Raw genomic sequence first — 19,718 nt, 5'->3', positions numbered from 1 at the left:
GCGGCGGAGCAAGCCGATTGAGCGCCTGGGGTGGCGCGTGTGCCCTGCGCCCAGGGGTGGGGCCAGCTGACCGCAGGGTGGGGCAAGCCAGGGCAGGATGCTCCGTGGGGCCTCTGAGGAGTCTGCCTGCCTCCTCCCACTCAGCTGCCCGACAGCTGTGGGGGAGGCAGCGGGCGGACCATTTCGGGCAGTATAGAGCCTGCGGGCGCCCAAGCCATCACGTCACTCCCAGGAGAGAGGCATGGCTCGGGCACATGACAGGCCCGTGGTGAGTGCCGCCCAGCATTTTGTCACCCCCCTCAGTGGTGACACCTGGGGAGTTCCAATGCCACCGCACCCCGCTTCCTCCACCCCTAAATCTGCCGTGCTAGCTGGGAGCCAGATTTCATGATCCTGGGGAACAATGCCAGGATCTACCCTGCAAGCTATCATTTGTTGGAAGATTGAGGACAGATAAAATAAATTTCCTATTTCTTTATGCAACATATAGTTAAACTATAGAACATGCTTTAAAAGAGGATTGGACAAATTCATGGAGGAAAAGGCTATCAATGGCTACTAGGCATGATGGCATGTCTGGCCTCCCATCAGAGGCATTACGTTGTTGAGAATCATAAGTGGGGAAAGTTGCTGTCGTGCTCAGGTGCTGCTTGTGGGCTTCTCATTAAAGCATCTAGACCAGGGGTCAGCAACTTTTTCAGCAGTGGGCTGGACCACCGTCCCTCAGACCTTGTGGGGGGTCCGACTATATTTTTTGGGGGGGAATGAACAAATTCCTATGCCCCACCCAGAGATGCATTTTAAATAAAAACACACATTCTACTCATGTGCAAACACCAGGCAGGCCCCACAAGTAACCCAGAGGTGCATTTTAAATAAAAGGACACATTCTACTCATGTAAAAACACGCTGATTCCCAGACCGTCTGCTGGCCAGATTGAGAAGGCGACTGGGCCAGATCTGGTCCCCGGGCCTTAGTTTGCCTATCCCTGATCTAGACATCTATGGTTGGCCACTGTGAGAACAGGATGCTGAACTAGATGGGTCATTGGCCTGATCCACCAGGGCTCTTATGTTCTTACGTCCAGTGGCTCTCCAGAGTGGAGTCTCTCCCATCCTCTTAACTGCATGCATCACATATGCTCTCTACCTATGAACTCCATATTAAATGTGTTTGGGAATGGGGAGTGGGGAGAGGGGTTATTGGTTTGTTCTTGTTTTTGTTATGTGTTTTGTGTTTCTATATTGTATTTTTATGCTGCGAACCACCTTGAGATCTATAGATGAAGAGCGGAATACAAATAATAAAAAAGTAAACAAACTATAACCCTTCCCTTAATATATCTGATGTTGGGAGATAAATAGTGTTCCCCAAAGGGGTGTGTGGCTGTAGATGCTGCAATTCCACCTCCCAACTGCTCAAACTATCCTTTGTGTAACAAACCTGAGATGAACCACTTAGCAAGCCCCTTTCCTCTTTCTCATATATCTGGGGGAAGGACCATAGCTCAGTGGTATAGCATCTGTCTTGCATGTAGAAAGTCCCAGGTTCAATCCCTGCTGGCATCCCCAGATATAGGGTTAACAGAGATGCCTGCTTGAAATCCTGGAAAACCGCTGCCATTCAGTGCAGACAGTACTGAGCTAGATGGACCATTGGGGTAACTCAGTATAATAGAGCTTCCTATGTTCCTTTCTCTCCCTTGACTATTACATTTGTTTTGTTTCATAGATTGCTTTTAATATTGTTTAAGACCTGGAGTTCTAAAACAGTCTGCCAGAGAAGCTTGGGTTCTTTGGGGAAACTTTCACAGTGTCTCCGATGAAAAATATCTGTAACAGAGAGCAAATTTCTCCAGATTGTATCAGCTTGCCAGGCATGCAAGGGGTGATGGTGGTTGAGTGTATTCTGGGTGCACTAGGTTCACACATGGGGGTATTCAGATGTCATAGGCTGCCCCTCTAACAGCATGGATGCTCTGAAATATGTCCCAGAATCCTCTGTAGACTCATCAGTGCCTCGTGATTCTGTTAGGGTAGAATGTTTCAAACTCTTTGCACTTCATTAGTTTAGGTGAAGGGGATTTTATCTCAGCTGGGTTTTTGGTGTTCTTTCTCAATATAAAAGGTAGCCTTGACTTCTCTTTAGAACATGAATTCGGTGTTCCGGACAATCCTGGACTTGACATACCCAATCACCTCCATGTTCTCCGGAGCTTCCTTCAATAATGGCGTCTGTAACATCTTCAAAGACAAGCAGATCGAAGTAAGTGATGTGTGCTGCAAGCATGGCAAATGGTGGTGGCCAACCAGAGTGCGAACAGAAGACTGCAACAGGCTTACGAGGTTGGGTTGGCATCTCCCAGTAAGCTATTGTGCAAGGGAAGGAGCCATCGCTCGGTGGTAGTGCATCAGCTTTGCATCCAGCAGGTAGTGCATCAGCTTTGCATTCCAGGTTTAATCCTCAATGGCATCTCCAGGTAGGACTGAAAGAGACCCCCTCTCTGAAACCTCTGAGAGCTGCTGCTAGTCAGGGTAAACAATACTGAGCTAGATGAACGAATAGACTGACTTAGCATAAGACAACCAGCCTCTGATTAATCCAGTTCACTTTCCAACCAGTCTTGGGAGTTGGGTGCTGTTCTGAACCGCAAGCCTGTGTGGGTGGTTTGATGCAGGGATACCAAAGAAGGATGCCAAAATGGCCAGTTCTGGTGCTTTATTAAAGAAGGGTGGAAACTTACAAAGCAGCCTGTAAAGCCCCACTGCTGTTTCATACACGGGTCGGTCACTGCAGCAGTGAAATGCCATCTTGACTTGTCTGCAAAGTGCTAATATGTTAAGCATTACTTATACAAAAGACAGAATATGTCAATTTAGCCAGAATCTTCCATCATTCCACCTGCTGATGTGGCAAGTATCCAAGTCTCACAGCTAGCTCCCCTCCCTAGGCCACAAACCAAGCTTCCAAAGCCCACAGATAAGCATGTCATCAAAGCAAGCCAATTAGTGTTTATCAAAGCAAGTAATGTGAGCTAATCCTTGCAACAACTACCAGTTATTTTCAGGATTATCCTGACTACCAGTATGGTGTTTGCAGGGCTTCTGGAACATTTTCACCTTTGATTCTACACAGATGACACTAGTGAAAAAGCCCACCACTGTGGCAATAGCCATCCCGCCTGTGATGGAAGTTGTAGACCCAACAGCATCTATGGACCTGATGTTGGATAAGTTTGTTTTAGAACCACAGAACCAAGTGGCTGCTTTAGCCTCTTTCAACAACACAATATGATAGCAACACATCTTTCAGGCACTGCAGCTGATCCCCTCTCTGAGCTGCCCCCCCAATATTTTATCTATCATTCATTCATTCATTCATTCATTCATTTATTTATTATTGCATTTATATCCCATCTTCTCCAAGGAGCTCAAGATGGCACACATGTTTCTTCCCCTCCTCATTTAATCCCCAGAACAACCCTGAGGAGTAGGTTAGACTGAGAGGGAGTGACCGGGCCAAGGTCACTCAGTGAACTTCATGGCTGAGTGGGAATTTGGACCCTGGTTTCCCAGGCCCTGGTCCAGAACTCTAGCCAATATGCCACACTTATCATCATCATCATCATCATCATCCATTCCCTCTTTAACTTTTTACCCAAGAAAGCCCTGTTTTGCCCCCGCCTTTAGAAGCTTTCCCTACCAAACAAGCAACACTCATCAGCGTGTTGCAGACCAGTCATTGTTTCCATGGGGGTGGGGGGTGGGGGGAAGAGATGAAACTTGAGCCCTTGTTAAACTTAAGGGTTTAACCCACTTTATGTTGGAGTTGTTGCCTTTGCAGCAAGCTAGGTAGTAAGCAAACTACACTTTGTGTTGTTATCAGTGTAAGCACATGCAACTCAGATGTGTGTGCAGGGATGGGGAGGAGACACACCACTTCTGCCTTACGGTTGCTGTTGCAGATGTGCCCTGCAGGAGCATCTGTGGTGTTTGAAACATGCCCACAGATAGTATCCTCCATTTCCACCTTTTTTTTTTTTTTTTTTTTGCTGCTACAGATTATGTAGCCACTGCCAGTGCTTAAATCAGCCCAGCTTTGAATTTCTTGATCCTCTCCATAGCTGTAAGGAAGAATCCTTATAATATGTTGGTGTGTGGTCTTGGAAGAGGGCTAAAGTTCATCATGCAGGGATGGATTTAAGTTGTTCCAACCCAGATTGTGCCTCTGTGTGTGCACTAATCCAGCTCTGTACTGATGTTCCTTTATATATGTCCTCCCCCTCCCCCTGCCCCAGTTGGCTCTTGCTTAAGGAGATTTTGAGCAGTCAGCATGCACATTCCCAATGCTTCTCCATCCAAGTTTATTTCAGGATCACATTTTAAGTCCATCTCCTCTTGTCAAGGATGCTTTCCTGTGGCTTCCAGTTCTCAGTTGTTTATCGCTTGCAAAGATAAATGTTGCTTCTCAGAGTCCCATTCAGAAATGCCAGCAAATGTCAAGAGGATTGCTTTAATAATCCTCCCTCTATTTCTGTTTCTATTGTTTATGTGTGAGTACCAAAGTGAACATAGCCGAAACTGCTCCACCCATGTGCAAGAGGGGAAGGCTCAGCAAGGGCCCAAGATTCACAGAAACAACAAAATCTGGTGGGTGGGTTGGGGACAAAAATACAGCAACCCAATGAGGCCTAAGTGTGCTCTGCGGCTACAGAATGCTGACTGACAGAAGGGTGGTGGAAAACATGGGGGATGGAATAGAGCATCCTAGAGGAGATCATAGTTGGCTGCTGGAGCCCTCGGCAGGAACGCTCCACACTGTTTTTTGGTAGGCACACATTTCCCCAATAGAATTAAAACTGGAGGTGTGTTTTTTATACTTGGAAATAGTTTACAAGTGTAGAAGAAGCAACTACCAACACTCAAAGGGCATGCTATTTTTCTGCATGACTCTCTAACCTAGGTGTGCCTCCAGATTGGAAGGCATACACAGGCATTCTGAAGAGACCGTGTCATGCTTGTCACTTTCATTAATGATGTTGATGCTTGAGGCGGGGGTGAGGAAATGAGTTTATTTGCTGGATCTCCCCACTGGAAGTGTTTAGTCAGTTGTACCCAGTCCCAAAAATATGTAGGAGCAATTTGACTTTGGCAAAAGCTGATTGGCCTGCCCTGCTTCCTGCGACTCATGCAGAGGTCTAACCAACAGATTCCTGTGTGGTTGGGTCTATCTGCCGCTTCGGGTTTTAAAATATTTTTAATACTAATTTATTTCTCATGGTGCGCTCACACACACAGTTTGGGAATTGGCGTTTTAAAACAAGTTGTTTTCTGTGCTGTAGGATCTTTGGATTCCTTACTTCATCATCACAACAGATATCACTGCCTCAGCAATGAGAGTCCACACAGATGGTAAGTATATCTGTGAAGGGCTCACAGTGCTTGTCTCATTTAAAGCAGCTGTAGCCCTTGGACCACTTTCCCACTGTACTTACAGCATAGGTTTGAAGTTCCCACAGATGCATTCGAGGGCTGGCTATGTTCTCTCTCCACTATCAGAGGCAGTGCGTCTCTGGTTGCCAGTTGCCAGGAATCACAAGTGGGGAGAGCTGCTGTTGCACTCAAAAAGCGGGGCTGGTTGGGTTAGAGAGCAGCAGTTGGGCTGCTGCTGCTTTTCCTTCAGAGAAGATGGATCCTTTCTCTGACTTCCCCCCTGCCAGGCTGCCTGTGGCGGTACATCCGGGCCAGCATGTCACTTTCCGGCTACTTGCCCCCCCTCTGCGATCCAAAAGACGGGCATCTCCTGATGGACGGCGGCTACATCAACAACCTCCCAGGTACTGATGTAACTGCAACCTATTTTCTGCTTATTTGCAGCTGGATCCTACTTCTAGCCCCAACTCCTGAATTTATTGGGGGGGTTGCAACTCGCAGAGACATAAATTCAAATTTTGAGACTTACATATGGTGGGAAGAGAAGATCAAACTGTACAGAGGCTCTAATTGCATCCTTTTTTAAAGCTGTCTGGTTCAGTGTGTGGGCTGTGTGTCCCTGCTGATCCCCAACACCCCAAATATTTGCGATAGGTGTCCCCATTAACCTTCACCCACTCCCAGTCTTTTCAGAAACAAGTTTGCAGCCAGGACATGAGAGCAGGTTCCTGAATGAGATTGAAGGCTCTGAGTAAGGAGCACAGCTGCACACAAAACACACACACACAAGTTGAGTGTGGTACCTGTGCCCCTCCAGCCCAAGGGTACTTCCTTGCCCAGTTCTCTGGCTCAGAGGACTCCCATCACAGAAGCCTCAGTACAACCAGAGTTTCCCATGGGCACCAGCTTGGCCACTGTGAGAACAGGATGCTGGACTGAATGGGCCATTGGCTTGATCCAGGAGGGCTCTTTTTGTGTTCAGAGTCTTCCCCATGCCATCTGACTGGAGCAGAATAGGCCCCCTTTACCCTCAAAAGGCACCTTTCAACGAAGGCAGGGTTTGCAGCTGGGACTGAACTGCTGCTCCTTTATAAGGCTCATCCTAAGGTCGGCTATTGCTGATGTATTCAAAACCCTATGAAAGAAGGTTAGCCAGAGGAAAAACTGTGTGTTTATGTGAGAGATTGGCTCTAGATCATTTAGTGAACTTTATGATTGAGTTGGGATTCAAATGCAGGGTCCCCTTGTTCCTGTTCCAACACTCTAACCCAGCCATCACCAACACACCAGTCATTGTTGGTCTACAACTCCCACCAATGCCAGGTAGTACAGCCAATGGTCAGGGGTTGATGGGAGTTGTAGTCCAATAACATATGGAGGGCTACTGAAGTTCCCAATCTCTCCCTATGGGCTCCCTCTTTTTCCCTGTTTTATCGTCACAACAAACCTTGTGGGGTGGGTTAGGCAGAGTGATTGTCCCAATGGTGCATGCTATGAGCTTCATGTGTCCAAGTGAAGATTTGAACCCAGGTCTCTGCATTACCAGTCTGACACTTTCACCAGCCCTCAACTTTGTTGTGGTTAAGAGGAATAAATAGCAATGCTGAGTGCTCTTGAAACATGCCAGTATGGAAGCATCTAAAATTAATACTTTTTTTTAGTGTTTCCTCCTTTTTATATAAAACCCGATTCCCACCCCCCTCCAATAAAGGAGCAGGGAAAGGGAGGTGAAGGAAGTGAGGGTACAAGTAGGCTTATCCAAATGTCTCTTGACCGCTCACAGTGATGTTCCAGGTACAACATACCCTGGTAGCCTTTAAACCCTGCTGAGCATCTTCTCCACCAAGTGGAATCGAAAATGACATACCTGTCACGATTTTGTGGGCCTCTTTCACTTTGCTGTTCCTCTTGTCTTCTCACCCTCGCCTCCCTGAGGGATACTGAGTCACTGTTCTCTGCAAAGGGCCTTTTCTTTCTCCCGTCAGGAGGAGAAATGCTTTTTCATGTTTGGGTTTAGAAGTGAATTACTGGAACAAAGAAGGCCTATAAATTACCCTAATTCTGCTGAGAGGGAAAGAATCTTCTGAGAGCATTTTGGAAGGTAATATTGCCCTCCTTGGAGCAGCGCCCACAAATGTCCAGCGTGGATGATGTGTGGCAAAGACCCTGCCAGGAATAATGAACTCATGCCAAGCAGTAGGCTGCCCAGCAAGCAGAGTAGAAGGTGTTCTAGGAAGGGGGCAGGGGATGATAGGGGGCAGGGGATGATTCTTTGTTTTTGTCACCTTGACAGCGGATGTTGCTAGGTCTATGGGGGCAAAGGTGGTCATTGCCATTGATGTGGGGAGCAGGGATGAGACAAACCTCACCAATTATGGCGACGCACTCTCTGGCTGGTGGCTGCTGTGGAAGCGGTGGAACCCCTTGGTGGAGAAAGTGAAGGTATGCCTAGGATAGAATTGCCCCTAAATAGCTGCTAGCCCAATCATCTGTGGCAATTTGTGGTTGATTCCAGGGGATCAGGCAAAGGTTTGGTGTGGGGGTTTAGTGTTATACCTGGAAAGGTTTTTAACAGCCTGAAAGAGAACTATGCCTTTTAATTTTCCTAACACCGATTTGGGCTGGTTGTTATTATTTCTTTCTGAGCTAGTGACCATTTGTGATAACATATTTTGCAAGGCTGCATTAGAGTTCACAATGACCCTTCAAAGCTTTGATTGCACAGATGGAAAATAAGGCCTTACGTGCTGTTTTCCTCCACACCATGCCATGATGAGGCCAGACAGACATGGTTGTAACCTGTGTAAGTTGTGCCATGGCAATAAATATCTGACAGAGTAGCCATGTCTTCACCACCCACCCACACAAGCCAGTTTCAAACCTGCTTTAAATGTCATGGCTCCATGCCTAGAGTTGCAGTCCTCTGAGAATTACTTTCATTAAAGGGATTAAGGCTCTACCATGACAAATCCTGTGTAGATAAACTGCAACACCCATCATCCACACTAGGTATAGCCAGGAATGACTGGTTGTTTGGCAACATCTGGAGGGCTGATATTCTCCATGCCTGATTTATAGCACACTCACTAAACAAATTGCCAGGGTTTGGGGCCTGGGAGGTAATAAAAGTTAGAATTTCGGTCAGCCAAGATGGGTGGTGCTGCCCATTCTCTTGTGGGAGCTTAATGATACTTGACATTTTTGGCAGGTGCTGAACATGGCCGAGATCCAGACCCGGCTTGCCTACGTGTGCTGTGTCCGGCAGCTGGAGATGGTCAAGAGCAGCGAATACTGCGAATACATCCGGCCACCCATCGATCGCTATGGCACCTTGGACTTCGGGAAGTTTGATGAAATCTGTGTGCGTTGGGGTCAGAGGAAGCTAAGGCAGTGGGGGGGAGAGGGGTGCCTTCTTGGCTTGGCGGCCTCAAATTACTTGCTTGTCACAAGATATTTTCCCCCTTGTATGTCATGCCTTTTTAGATTATTAGCCTGATGAGAGGGAATGCCCCCACTTTTTATTTTAAAGTGATCTTTAAAGTAACCCCGAGGATCAGGATTAAAATTCTTTAAATAGATTAATCCAATAAAACCAGTCTTTGGCTGAAAAACATTCCAGTGAGAAACTTGTCAGCAACTAGTTATAAAAAATGGAGCTATTTTGGATTCATCAAAGAGCCATCAGCAAGCATTGGAGCCACTCCACATGTCCCAGCCCCATGCAAAAGACACAGGCAAAAGGCATGCTTATAGCAACAGGATTGTGAGTGAGAGTCTTTGCAACAGAGACATTTCTTCTTAACATAGTTCAGCAACACATTTCAGAAGAGCCATGAGGCAAATGGGTTCCATTTCTGTCCTCTTGGGCTACCGCAGGAAATCAGCTCAGCTATAGTGGCTGATGGTTTCCTTCCTTCCTTCCTTCCTTCCTTCCTTCCTTCCTTCCTTCCTTCCAGGAGGTGGGCTATCAGCACGGGAGAACAGTATTTAATGTCTGGTGCAGGAGTGGTGTCCTGGACAAGATGCTGAAGGACAGACAGGAACTCTGCAAATCCAAGCTTCCAGGAGTGAGTATCCCAGTGGCTCTTCCTAACGTCCTTTTTCAAATTATTATTATTTTTGTATAATATTTATTGAAATTTTACAAAAACATAAAAGAAATAAGAGAAAAAGATAAAAAAAGAAAACATACAAAAATACATAAAAAAGAAAAAAGAAGAATAAAAATACAAAGTACAAAAAACGAATGGATACAAAAGAGTTAAAAACAAATCCATTTTTTGTAACTTTAAACTCATTAGCTTGTTTCCGTGACCTCCCCTTTTTGTATTCCCATTTAAATAATCAAATCAGCAAATCCTTACCCTCTTTCGTTTATCTTAACTCTATATCTTAACATATTATAACTCTATATTTTCATCCATTATCAACTCATTTTTGCATATTCTCATTAACTTTGTTGCTAATACCTCTTATTTTCAATCCAATATCATTTTTAACATTCATTAATTTTACAGTGTTTCTGAAGATAGTCTTTAAATTTCTTCCAATCTTCTTCCACCAACTCTTCTCCCAGGTCTCGGATTCTGCCCGTCATTTCCGCTAATTCCATATAGTCCATCACCTTCATCTACCACTCTTCCAGGGTGGGTAAATCTTGTGTCTTCCAATACTTTGCAATGAGTATTCTTGCTGCTGTTGTTGCATACATGAAGAAAGTTCTATCCTTCTTTGGCACCAATTGGCCGACTATGCCCAGGAGAAAGGCCTCTGGTTTCTTCAGGAAGGTATATTTAAATACCTTTTTCATTTCATTATAGATCATCTCCCAGAAAGCCTTAATCTTTGGGCACGTCCACCAAAGGTGAAAGAAAGTACCTTCATTTTCTTTACATTTCCAACATTTGTTATCGGGCAAATGATATATTTTTGCAAGCTTGACTGGTGTCATGTACCACCTGTATATCATTTTCATAATATTCTCTCTTAAGGCATTACATGCCGTAAATTTCATACCGGTGGTCCACAACTGTTCCCAGTCCGCAAACATAATGTTATGACCAATATCTTGTGCCCATTTAATCATAGCAGATTTAACCGTTTCATCCTGCGTATTCCATTTTAACAGCAAGTTATACATTCTTGAAAGTATCTTAGTTTTGGGATCTAACAATTCTGTTTCCAATTTTGATTTTTCCACCTGGAAGCCAACTTTTTTGTCCAAATTATAGGCCTCTCTTATTTGATAATAATGAAGCCAGTCTTGTACTTTATCTTTTAATTTCTCAAAACTCTGCAATTTCAATTTATCTCCATCTTGTTCCAATATTTCCCAATATTTCGGCCATTTGGCCTCCATATTGAGCTTTTTCTGAGCCTTCGCTTCCATTGGTGACAACCACCTTGGGGTTTTATTTTCCAGTAAGTCTTTATATCTTATCCAGACATTGAACAATGCTTTCCTGATGGTTTTTAAATGCTTTATGTGCTTTAACCTTGTCGTACCACAAATATGCATGCCACCCAAAAACATTGTTAAAACCTTCTAGGTCCAAAATGTCTGTGTTCTCAAGAAGCAGCCAGTCTTTCAACCAGCAGAATGCTGCTGATTCATAGTAAAGTTTAAGGTCTGGCAGGGCAAATCCGCCTCTTTCCTTTGCATCAGTTAATATTTTAAATTTTATTCTGGGCTTCTTGCCCTGCCAGACAAATCTAGAAATATCTCTCTGCCACTTCTTGAAACAGTCCATCTTGTCCAAAATTTGCAATGATTGAAACAAAAATAACATTTTTGGCAATACATTCATCTTTATAGCTGCAATTCGACCCAACAAGGAAAGCTTCAAATTTGACCATATTACTAAGTCTTTTTTCACTTCTGTCCAACATTTATCATAATTATCTTTAAATAAATTTAAGTTCTTAGCCGTCATATTAACCCCCAGATATTTTACTTTCTTAACTAATGTTAAACCTGTCTCCTTCTGAAACCTCTCTTTCTCAATCGATGTTAAATTTTTCTCAAGAACTTTAGTTTTTGACTTGTTCAGCTTAAATCCTGCCACATGACCAAATTCTTGAATTAGTTCTAATACTCTTTTCATACTAGATTCTGGCTCCTGTAACGTCAAAACTAGGTCATCTGCAAAAGCTTTCAATTTGTATTGTTTGGCTCCAACCTGGATACCTTTTATCAGACGGTCCCTTCTAATCATATTTAACAAAACCTCCAGGACCGAAATAAAAAGCAATGGGGAAATTGGGCAGCCTTTTCATGTCCCTTTCTCTATCTTAAATTCCTCTGTCATCACATTATTGACTATTAGCTTAGCCTTTTGTTCTGAATAAATTGCACTTATACCATTTTCAAACCCTTGACCCACCCCCATCCCCCGAAGATTTTTCTTCATAAAATTCCAAGAAATATTGTCAAAGGCTTTCTCCGCATCTATTGTCAAAGGCTTTCTCCGCATCTATAAAAATTAAAACTGCTTTGGTATTAATGTTCACTTGCAACTTCTCCAATATGTTAATTATGTTCCTCGTGTTGTCAGACAAGTGTCTACCTGGGAGAAAGCCAGCTTGGTCCTTATGTATCTCTTCCACTAATACTTTTTTTAATCTATTAACCAAAATATCAACAAAAATTTTGTAATCCACATTGAGCAGGGATATGGGGCGGTAGTTCTTAAGTTGTGTCTTTTCAGACTCCGTTTTCGGTATAAGTGTAATGTAGACTTCCTTCCATGACTCTGGCGCTTTTTTTCCCCTCCAAAATTTCATTACAAACCTCTTGTAGTGGTTGAATTAACCAATCTTTCAAAGATCTATAGTATTTTGAGGTTAAGCCATCCGGCCCTGGAGATTTACCCAACTGCATATTCTGAATGGCACCTTCTACCTCCTGTTCTGTAATTTTGTAGTTCAGCATTATCTTATTTTCATGAGAGATTTTTTGTAATCCATTTGTTTTTAAAAATTGGTCTATATCAAACTCTTTCTGTGGCCCTTGTGTATATAACTCTTTAAAATACCTCTGGAAGCATTTTCTAATTTCCACTGGATTCTGAATGTTCTTTCCTTCCACTTCCAAATTAGTGATAGTATTGAGCTTTTGTCTTTTTTTCATTTTTCAAATTATTGCTCCCCTAACATGATTGCTTCGCAAAGTTCATAGTGGTTTTATGGCAGAGGGTTTGTTTGTTTTTAAATATGCCCCTTGGGTCCTCTGGAGAGAAGATCCTGGATTGCAATGGTGACTGGCACCCCTTGAGAGTGGTAGTGTGGAAGGCAGGGAGACCAACAGTAGGTGGAGCCAGCCACTGATTGGCTGTAAGTAAGAAGGCAGGCAGGTGAGGGCTGATTGTGGTTGGTGGGGCAATGCCCCATTCACTTTAACAGACCAGTTTCAACTGCTGGACCATGTCACTAATTGCCACAAGAGTCTGTGCTGAACCAACGCACTAACACATCCCCGACTTACAAAGCCAGTGTGGTGCAGTGGTGTTAGAGTGTGAGGCTAGGACCTGGGAGACCCGGGTTCAAATCCCCACTCGTCCATAAAGGTCACTGTGTGACCTTGGGACTGTCATTGCCTCCCAGCCTAAGCCACCTCCCAGGGTTGTTGTGGGAATTAAATGAGGAAGGGGAGAATTCCTTAGAGAAAAAAGGTGGGACATAAAAGGAGTAAGTAAGTAAGTAAGTAAATGTTATCACAGTCATCTAATTGCAAGCTACCTTCTGACATGGTCCTGTTTTGAAAAGCAGGCAGAGATTCAGAGTAAACAAACAAATAAATTCTTCTTTGTGTATTCTGCACTATCTCCAGAGGCTTACAGCAAGTAGCAATAAATTGTGTTTAGAATGATGGGTGGGGTGGGGTGGAGATCTCATTTTAAAACTGAGTTTTTAAAATACAAAAGATAAACACCTCACCCTTCTCTTGATTTAGCTGCAAGTCTTCCCTGCAGAACTCAGGGCTCCGAATCTCCATAGGGAGCTGCACGCTTGAGAGGCTGCTGTTGAGAGCATCTGGCTTTACGCACCTCCGTTAATTGAACATGGTGCACAGGAGGTGCTGTGAAGAGAGAGCTTTCATTCGATCTCTTTCAGTCATGGTAGGATAAAGTGGACAGGGAAAGAGGCTGATGTCCCAAGTGATCTAGTTTTCTCTGTGGGTTAGAGTAGCCTAGGGTCACATTGAAAGCACATGGCTTCCCCCCGAAGAATCATGAGCTGTAGTTTACTCCCCACAGAACTACAGTTCCCAACACCATTAAGCTTCAGTTTGCAGGATTCTTTGGGGAAAGCAATGTGCTTTAAATGTATGGTGCATATTTGCACCATATCTCAGTGAGGCTTGAATGTCTTGTGGATTCCCCACTCTTCCACCCCGTCTCTTCATAGCTGCTTCTGGGTTTAGGGAACATAATTATTTAAGTGATTGCAGCATCTCCTGTGTGCTTCCCTCTCTGCTGGTTGTGACTCATCCAGTTGCTAGGGGTCTCCTGCAGGCTCAGCCTCCTGCCACCCCTTTGACTGTTAAGAGCAGGCCCCAGACAGAGTGCTATGGAAATGAAATGGAGACCTGGAAAGTCACTCAATATACATCTAGCTACACACACCAGCTGGGACATGGGGGCTGCCTTGCACCCCATGTGGCAGCTGGTTCCATTGGCTGTGTGTTGTAGGGCATGGCATAATTAATGCTAAAAATAAGTTCCATGCCCAATCAGATTTTTACCCCAAGAAATGCTTAATTTTATAACATATTAAGCACATTGAGCAACTTTTTAAAATTTATCTTACCTTGCATAATTTATCCTGAATAGTTGATGGAGGGAGGGGCAAGGCCTTAGAGCCCTAGTCACTAGGAATCTCTTTGAGCTACCCTTTGGCTTCTGAAATGCCTCACGTGTTTCCAAGCTTATCTTCACAGCCATGAGATCTAGAAAGTTGCTCCTTTTTTAATAAGGAGATGTTCGAACCTGCTGCGCTGGGTTCTCAGGAAGATGAGAATCTACTTTCAATCTCCCATGTCTTCTACATCAAAGAAGTAAAAATGCCATGACTTCTTCAGAATTGCTGAATAACACAGCCCTGGATGCAGTGCATGAATGTTGACAATCCAATATGAATTTAGTGACAACTCAAACCTAGATATGTAAAATATATCCTCCTCCCCCGCACCCTTCATGCTTGTCTTCAATTTTTTTATATGTGCAAGCGAATGCCGTTGACTGTCAGCATTCTCCGGCATCCCTCTGAGTTCTTGACAGTGAACAATGTGCCCTGGATTGGAGCGTTGAGTCACCACATTTTGAATGTCCGCTGTAATACGGAGATAACATATCTCATTAAAGGACCTGCCCTTTGTAGCAGGGGATTGATCTTACTGCCTCGTGGCTCAGTTCAATAGCTCTTAGCCAGCCAGCGGAGTGGCCTCTGTAACTATTTTTAAGATTTAGTGACTCTTGGGCTGGCAGCCTTTAATTAATGCTCCTACAACCAGATGTTCCCTTCCTCCGCTGCAGGGCATCTGATCCTGGCCCTCCAGCATTGCCGTGGCTCTGTGTGGCTTGGCTCAAGCACTCCCTCTTCCAGTCTCCTAGATAGGGGCAGAGGAGCAGCTTGGTCAGGAGTACAGCCTTCACCCAACCTGGTGCCCTCCAGATGTTTCAGCTTGCAACTCCTATCCCTTGTGCCTTGCACCCGAAGCATCCTAGTGAGCTCGTAGCAGATGGCATTTTTCATGCATCACTTTCAGTCTCCTAGCCCCTGCACTGCCCCAGCCCTCCCTGTTAGGCTTCATTTTCCAGCATGAGGTTGAGCATGCTATTATAATTGCTGGGGGGGGGGAAATATATTCATATGAGGCCTTCCCCCAGGTGCCTCCTCTGAGGGAGGTTCGGAGGGTTTATCATCTTATTTTCATTTCTTGCCTTTATGTAAAACCTTCTTCTCCAAGGCGCTCAAGGTGTCATCCAGCGTTCTCCGCTCTCTTCATTTAATCCCCACAACAACCCTGTGAGGTGGGTGCAGCTGAGAGGCGGTGACTGCCTCAAGGTCATACTCGGTGAGCTTCATGACAGAGTGGGAACCCTGGTCTCCCAAGTCCTAGTCCAGCTGCACCATCACTGGCTCTCACACTGGGTTGCAACAAGGGGAAGGGCCTTTTCAGTTGTGGCTCCCCTGCCTGTAGAACACTCTCCCCAGGGAGGTCAGTGTGGCGCTTTCACAAACACCTTTTTTGGCTCCAGGTGAAACTTCTCATCTCACAAGCACTTGGCACATCATAATACTTTGCTGCCTGTTGATGCTGTTGTTTTTGCTGCTGCTTTATCAGCTTCAGGCTTTCTTCGGGTTTGGTTTTTTTTGTTATTTTATTGTAATGCAGTACTGTTTCCTTGCAATCTTATGTCATGCTTTCTGCTTTTAAAATTCTGAAAGCCGCTTGGAGGCTCTTCACGTGTGTCAAGCAACTAATAAATTGAATTAATAACAATAAAGAACGTAATGGATGAAGACACCCTTGGCGGTAGCAGCATGAACAAGTGTCAGCGGGAAGAGGGTGGCTGCACTCAGGTGTCCCTTGGGAGCTTCCTCTTTGGGGCATCTGGTTGGCCACTGTGAGAACAGGATGCTTGATGAGATGGGCCACTGGCCTGACCCAGACCCAGAAGCCAGGCTCTTCTTAAGCATCCATCTCTTCTCTTCCAGGTGGTGACCTGTCCCACAACTTCTTTCACAGACCTGGCGGAAATTGTCTCCCGAATTGAGCCAGTCAAGGCTGTCATAGTGGATGGTGAGTTGCGGGTGGGGATCACGGCTGCCCCAAAAACCAAAACTCCAGTTCCTTTCTTTGTTGTGTTTGTTGCTCAAGGATCCCCAGGAAATCTGTTCATGTTTTTAGGAGAGGGTTGAGGCACGTGGGCAATGCCCATCCACGTAGCCCTTGGGTTCCTGCTTTTCCTGCTGTCCCCTCCCCCAGAGGTGACCCAGCCATTTTGCCGCCTGAGATGAAACAGGAATTGCCACCTCCTGGCCCACTAAACTGCACCCCACTTCCACCGCCAGCCCTTGCCAAGCTCAGTGGGAGCCAGGGTGCGCCTCAAAGTGTTGCAATTCATTTGGCGCTGAAGACAAGTGGCAGTGCCACACACTGGAACACGTTCCTCTTGGTGGCAGTGGAAGCAGTTGGGCAGGCAGAGGGCTGCCTCTTGCACTTCCATCACCTGAGGCAGGTGCTTCACCCCACATCATGGGGAAACCAGCTGTGCCTTCCCCCACCTCTGGGCTGAATGAGTCTCTCCCGCTTACCTGCCTTCTGTTCAGATGAGTCCGACTATCAGACGGAGTATGAGGAGGAAGTTCTCGGCAGCCACAAGGACGACTATGTCAATTTCCTGAGCAACCACACTGAAGACGACTCCGACTCCGTAAGAGCTCCCCTGGGCCCTACTGGTTTGGCCACTGTCTTCCCATAATGCAGTGGAGCCAATACAAGAGGGAGGTGGAGCTTATTTTGCCAAAAGGGGTCTTAGACATCATTACGTGACTAGAAGGCTTCCACTGGCTCCTCAGTTGCAGGGGAAAAAATACTCTGTAAACATTCAGGGGTAATCTTTATTTTATATCTTATAACATGTTGTAGGAGTGGGATTCGAGATGGAAAGGGTAGAATTCTGTTCCTGTTATACTCCTTTCTGACTTTTAGAGCTGTGAAGACACACTTGCTACTGTGTGAGCTATATCTAGTGAAAAACTGCACACATGCACACCACTTCTAAACCTATAAGGAGTTGAGGCAACAGTAGGATAGCTCAGATGTGGCTGCATTTACATTTGCAATTATGAGGACTAGAAACTAATGCGTACCTATGAGAGGTGTTCTTTTTTTACAAAAATGAAATCTGCAATTGTGGGCTGCTTGAAGTACCTTCCCAGTGACTAGAGGCTGAAGCAAGTTTTTTGAACTTGGTAAAAGATATCTGACAGGGAAACATGATAGAGATGGTAGGTGTTATGTGTAGTAAGTGGCAAGAGACAGAAGTTTTTTCCCCTTCTTTCTCCAAATAATTCTACCCTGCATCACCCACTGAACACAGGTTGATACAACAGCTAGAAAAATCAGGATGCTGACCTAGATTGGGGCCAGGGAGCTGCCTTACGTTGAGAAATTTATTCTGTCAGGAGCAACATACCTGGGATGCTCATGGGCAGAGGCAAAAGTAGGCCACCTTTGTACCTCCGCCCTGCGCGCTCTCTCTCTCTCTCCCTCCCCCCCCCCGTGCTCTGCTCCCCTGCTCTGTGCTAGGAGAAAGAGGCTTCTCTTCCTCCCCACTCAGCAAAGAAACTGCCGCTTCTCCTCCTCTGGCAAGTTGCTTGGCTCTAGCGGGGTAAGACCAAGCAATAGGGCTTTGGCAGGAAGACCACTTCCCAGGTGAGAATGTCAAATGAGCCAGGTTCAGCAGCTCCTCGCTCTTGGTGGGGGGGGGCAGGATGTGATCCAGCAGGGTTCTGCTTTTTACAGTCTTAACTATGCCAAATTGCACACAGCACACTCCCAGGAAGCTCAAGAGGCATACAGCTCATGCTTGCTCCTCCCCCTTACATGTGAGCTTTTGGCCCTGGACGGCAGAGCCCAGAGGGGAGCCCTTTGTCAGTGACCTCTGGGGCCTAACAGTGTGAGTGAAAACCTTTTGTCTTCTTTTCTTGCTCCTAGCAGGACCAAGAACTCCGGCGCAGAAAGCGTATCAGCATCATCAGCCAGGACAGCCAAGGAAGCAGTGGTACCGAGCTGAGCTGAGCTGCTTTGGGGGGCTCCCAAGTGGCTCAGGAAATCCTTTCCCATTCATTACAAAGCCTCCTCTCTTTGCCATTACAACGCTTCCTTGTTCTGAGATGAAAGTGGTGCCTTTTTTTCATTCTTTCTTTCTTGCCTAAACCCAGCATGGGTAGCAAGAGTGAAAGGGCTCCTGACCATGGCTAAACTCTCCCCTTCCACCATTTCTCAAATGCAGCTCTCCAGAAACCTTTCACCAGCAGCTTGACCCAAACAGATCCCAGGGCAGCACTGAATTCCTGCAGGCTGGGCGTGTGGAGTGAACAGTGCATTTTGTATGCCTGTTTGTCCTTGTGAACAAGATGGCGACAACAGAGAGAAAGCGAGTGTGCATGTCTGTATTTTTAAAGGGTGGGTGGAGAAGGGGGTTTCAGCACTCTTAAATTACTGTCCCCCCCCCATTTAGTTCTTGAACCAGCATCTGCAATGGGAGGGAGGGCGTGTGTGAAAGGTTTTGCCAGCAATTAGTAAGAAGCCTGAATGTTAGCATGCAGAATGAGTCTGGATGTTCCTTGCTCGACTCCGACACGGTGTGAAAACAAAACCATCTGTTGGGAGCTGTGTTGCCCAGCAGTGGTTGTGGCAAGCAATCTCGCTAAGAAGACGCCACCGATTGAGATGCCTTAGCTGGTCCTGCTCTCCACAGCAGAGCAGGGAGAAGGACTTTTCTTGCCCTTCTGCCTTTCTCTGAAGCTCCGTCTGGGAGTCCTTGGCTCACTTGACACTTGTGGCATTTCCACACAGAGGGGGGCACTCCTGCCTCTGGCCATCTGGACAACCTTGTTCCATCTTAGCAATGTTGGGCTGTCTTGTCACTCTGTGTGTTCAGATGTTTTTTAAAAAAAATAAAAATCCAACAACTTGAACCTCTTTTGTGCTGTTGGCCAAATTCACTCTCTGCCCTGAGCCTCGGGTGGCAAGGCATGTTGGTGGAGGGGGGGTCTCTGTGGGTTAAGGTGGTATAATATATTATGGGGGTTGCTGTTAAGGGTAGCAGCTTCAGGGATTTATCAGACCCACAGGGGCATTCTCTAGGGCAAACTTCACTGAAAGGTGTAAGAGCTGCTTTAGAAATTAGGAAGCTGCTTTATACCTTTCGGTCCATCTAGGCCAGTACTGTCTACACTGACTGGCAGTGGCTCTCCCGGATTTCGACCAGGGGACCAGCCCTTCCTGAAAATGCTGGGGGTTGAACCTAGAGCTACTGTGTTGCAGTCTTTCCTCAGCCACAGGGCTCTTGCACAGCTCCTGTTCATTGGGCTTCTGCAGGAGAACCTCCCAAAGGGCTGTGGCCCATCTTAAAGAAAATGAAGAGTAGAAGGACTTATTCCCTCTTGCCTCAGGCACCATGTACTCTGAGCCAGCCCCTTTGTGAGTAGATATAGCTTGCCTCATTTATTCACTCCCCCCCCCCCCCGCACCGGTTCACTCCGCATCCCTA

General features: G+C 45.7%; 1 protein-coding gene across 5 annotated transcripts in view; it reads left to right on the top strand.

The window, feature by feature from the left end:
* Window positions 1–19,143, top strand: part of PNPLA7 (patatin like phospholipase domain containing 7) — a 96,931-nt gene extending 77,788 nt beyond the window's left edge. For 3 of the 5 annotated variants that reach the window (XM_053373230.1, XM_053373229.1, XM_053373226.1), the window contains 9 exons: window positions 2,150–2,266; window positions 5,343–5,412; window positions 5,721–5,837; window positions 7,727–7,875; window positions 8,642–8,794; window positions 9,390–9,500; window positions 16,153–16,237; window positions 16,768–16,871; window positions 18,158–19,143. In XM_053373230.1, coding sequence (XP_053229205.1) covers window positions 2,150–2,266; window positions 5,343–5,412; window positions 5,721–5,837; window positions 7,727–7,875; window positions 8,642–8,794; window positions 9,390–9,500; window positions 16,153–16,237; window positions 16,768–16,871; window positions 18,158–18,241 — 990 coding nt within the window. In that variant the 3' untranslated portion in view covers window positions 18,242–19,143. The remainder of the gene's footprint in view (window positions 1–2,149; window positions 2,267–5,342; window positions 5,413–5,720; window positions 5,838–7,726; window positions 7,876–8,641; window positions 8,795–9,389; window positions 9,501–16,152; window positions 16,238–16,767; window positions 16,872–18,157) is intronic. The other 2 variants (XM_053373231.1, XM_053373227.1) reach the window with 1 other exon arrangement.
* Window positions 19,144–19,718: the final 575 nt, after the last annotated feature.

The sequence above is a fragment of the Podarcis raffonei genome, chromosome Z, assembly GCF_027172205.1.
Source record: "Podarcis raffonei isolate rPodRaf1 chromosome Z, rPodRaf1.pri, whole genome shotgun sequence".
In the NCBI taxonomy this organism is placed as follows: domain Eukaryota; kingdom Metazoa; phylum Chordata; class Lepidosauria; order Squamata; family Lacertidae; genus Podarcis; species Podarcis raffonei.
This window is presented reverse-complemented; position numbering and strand designations above follow the sequence as displayed.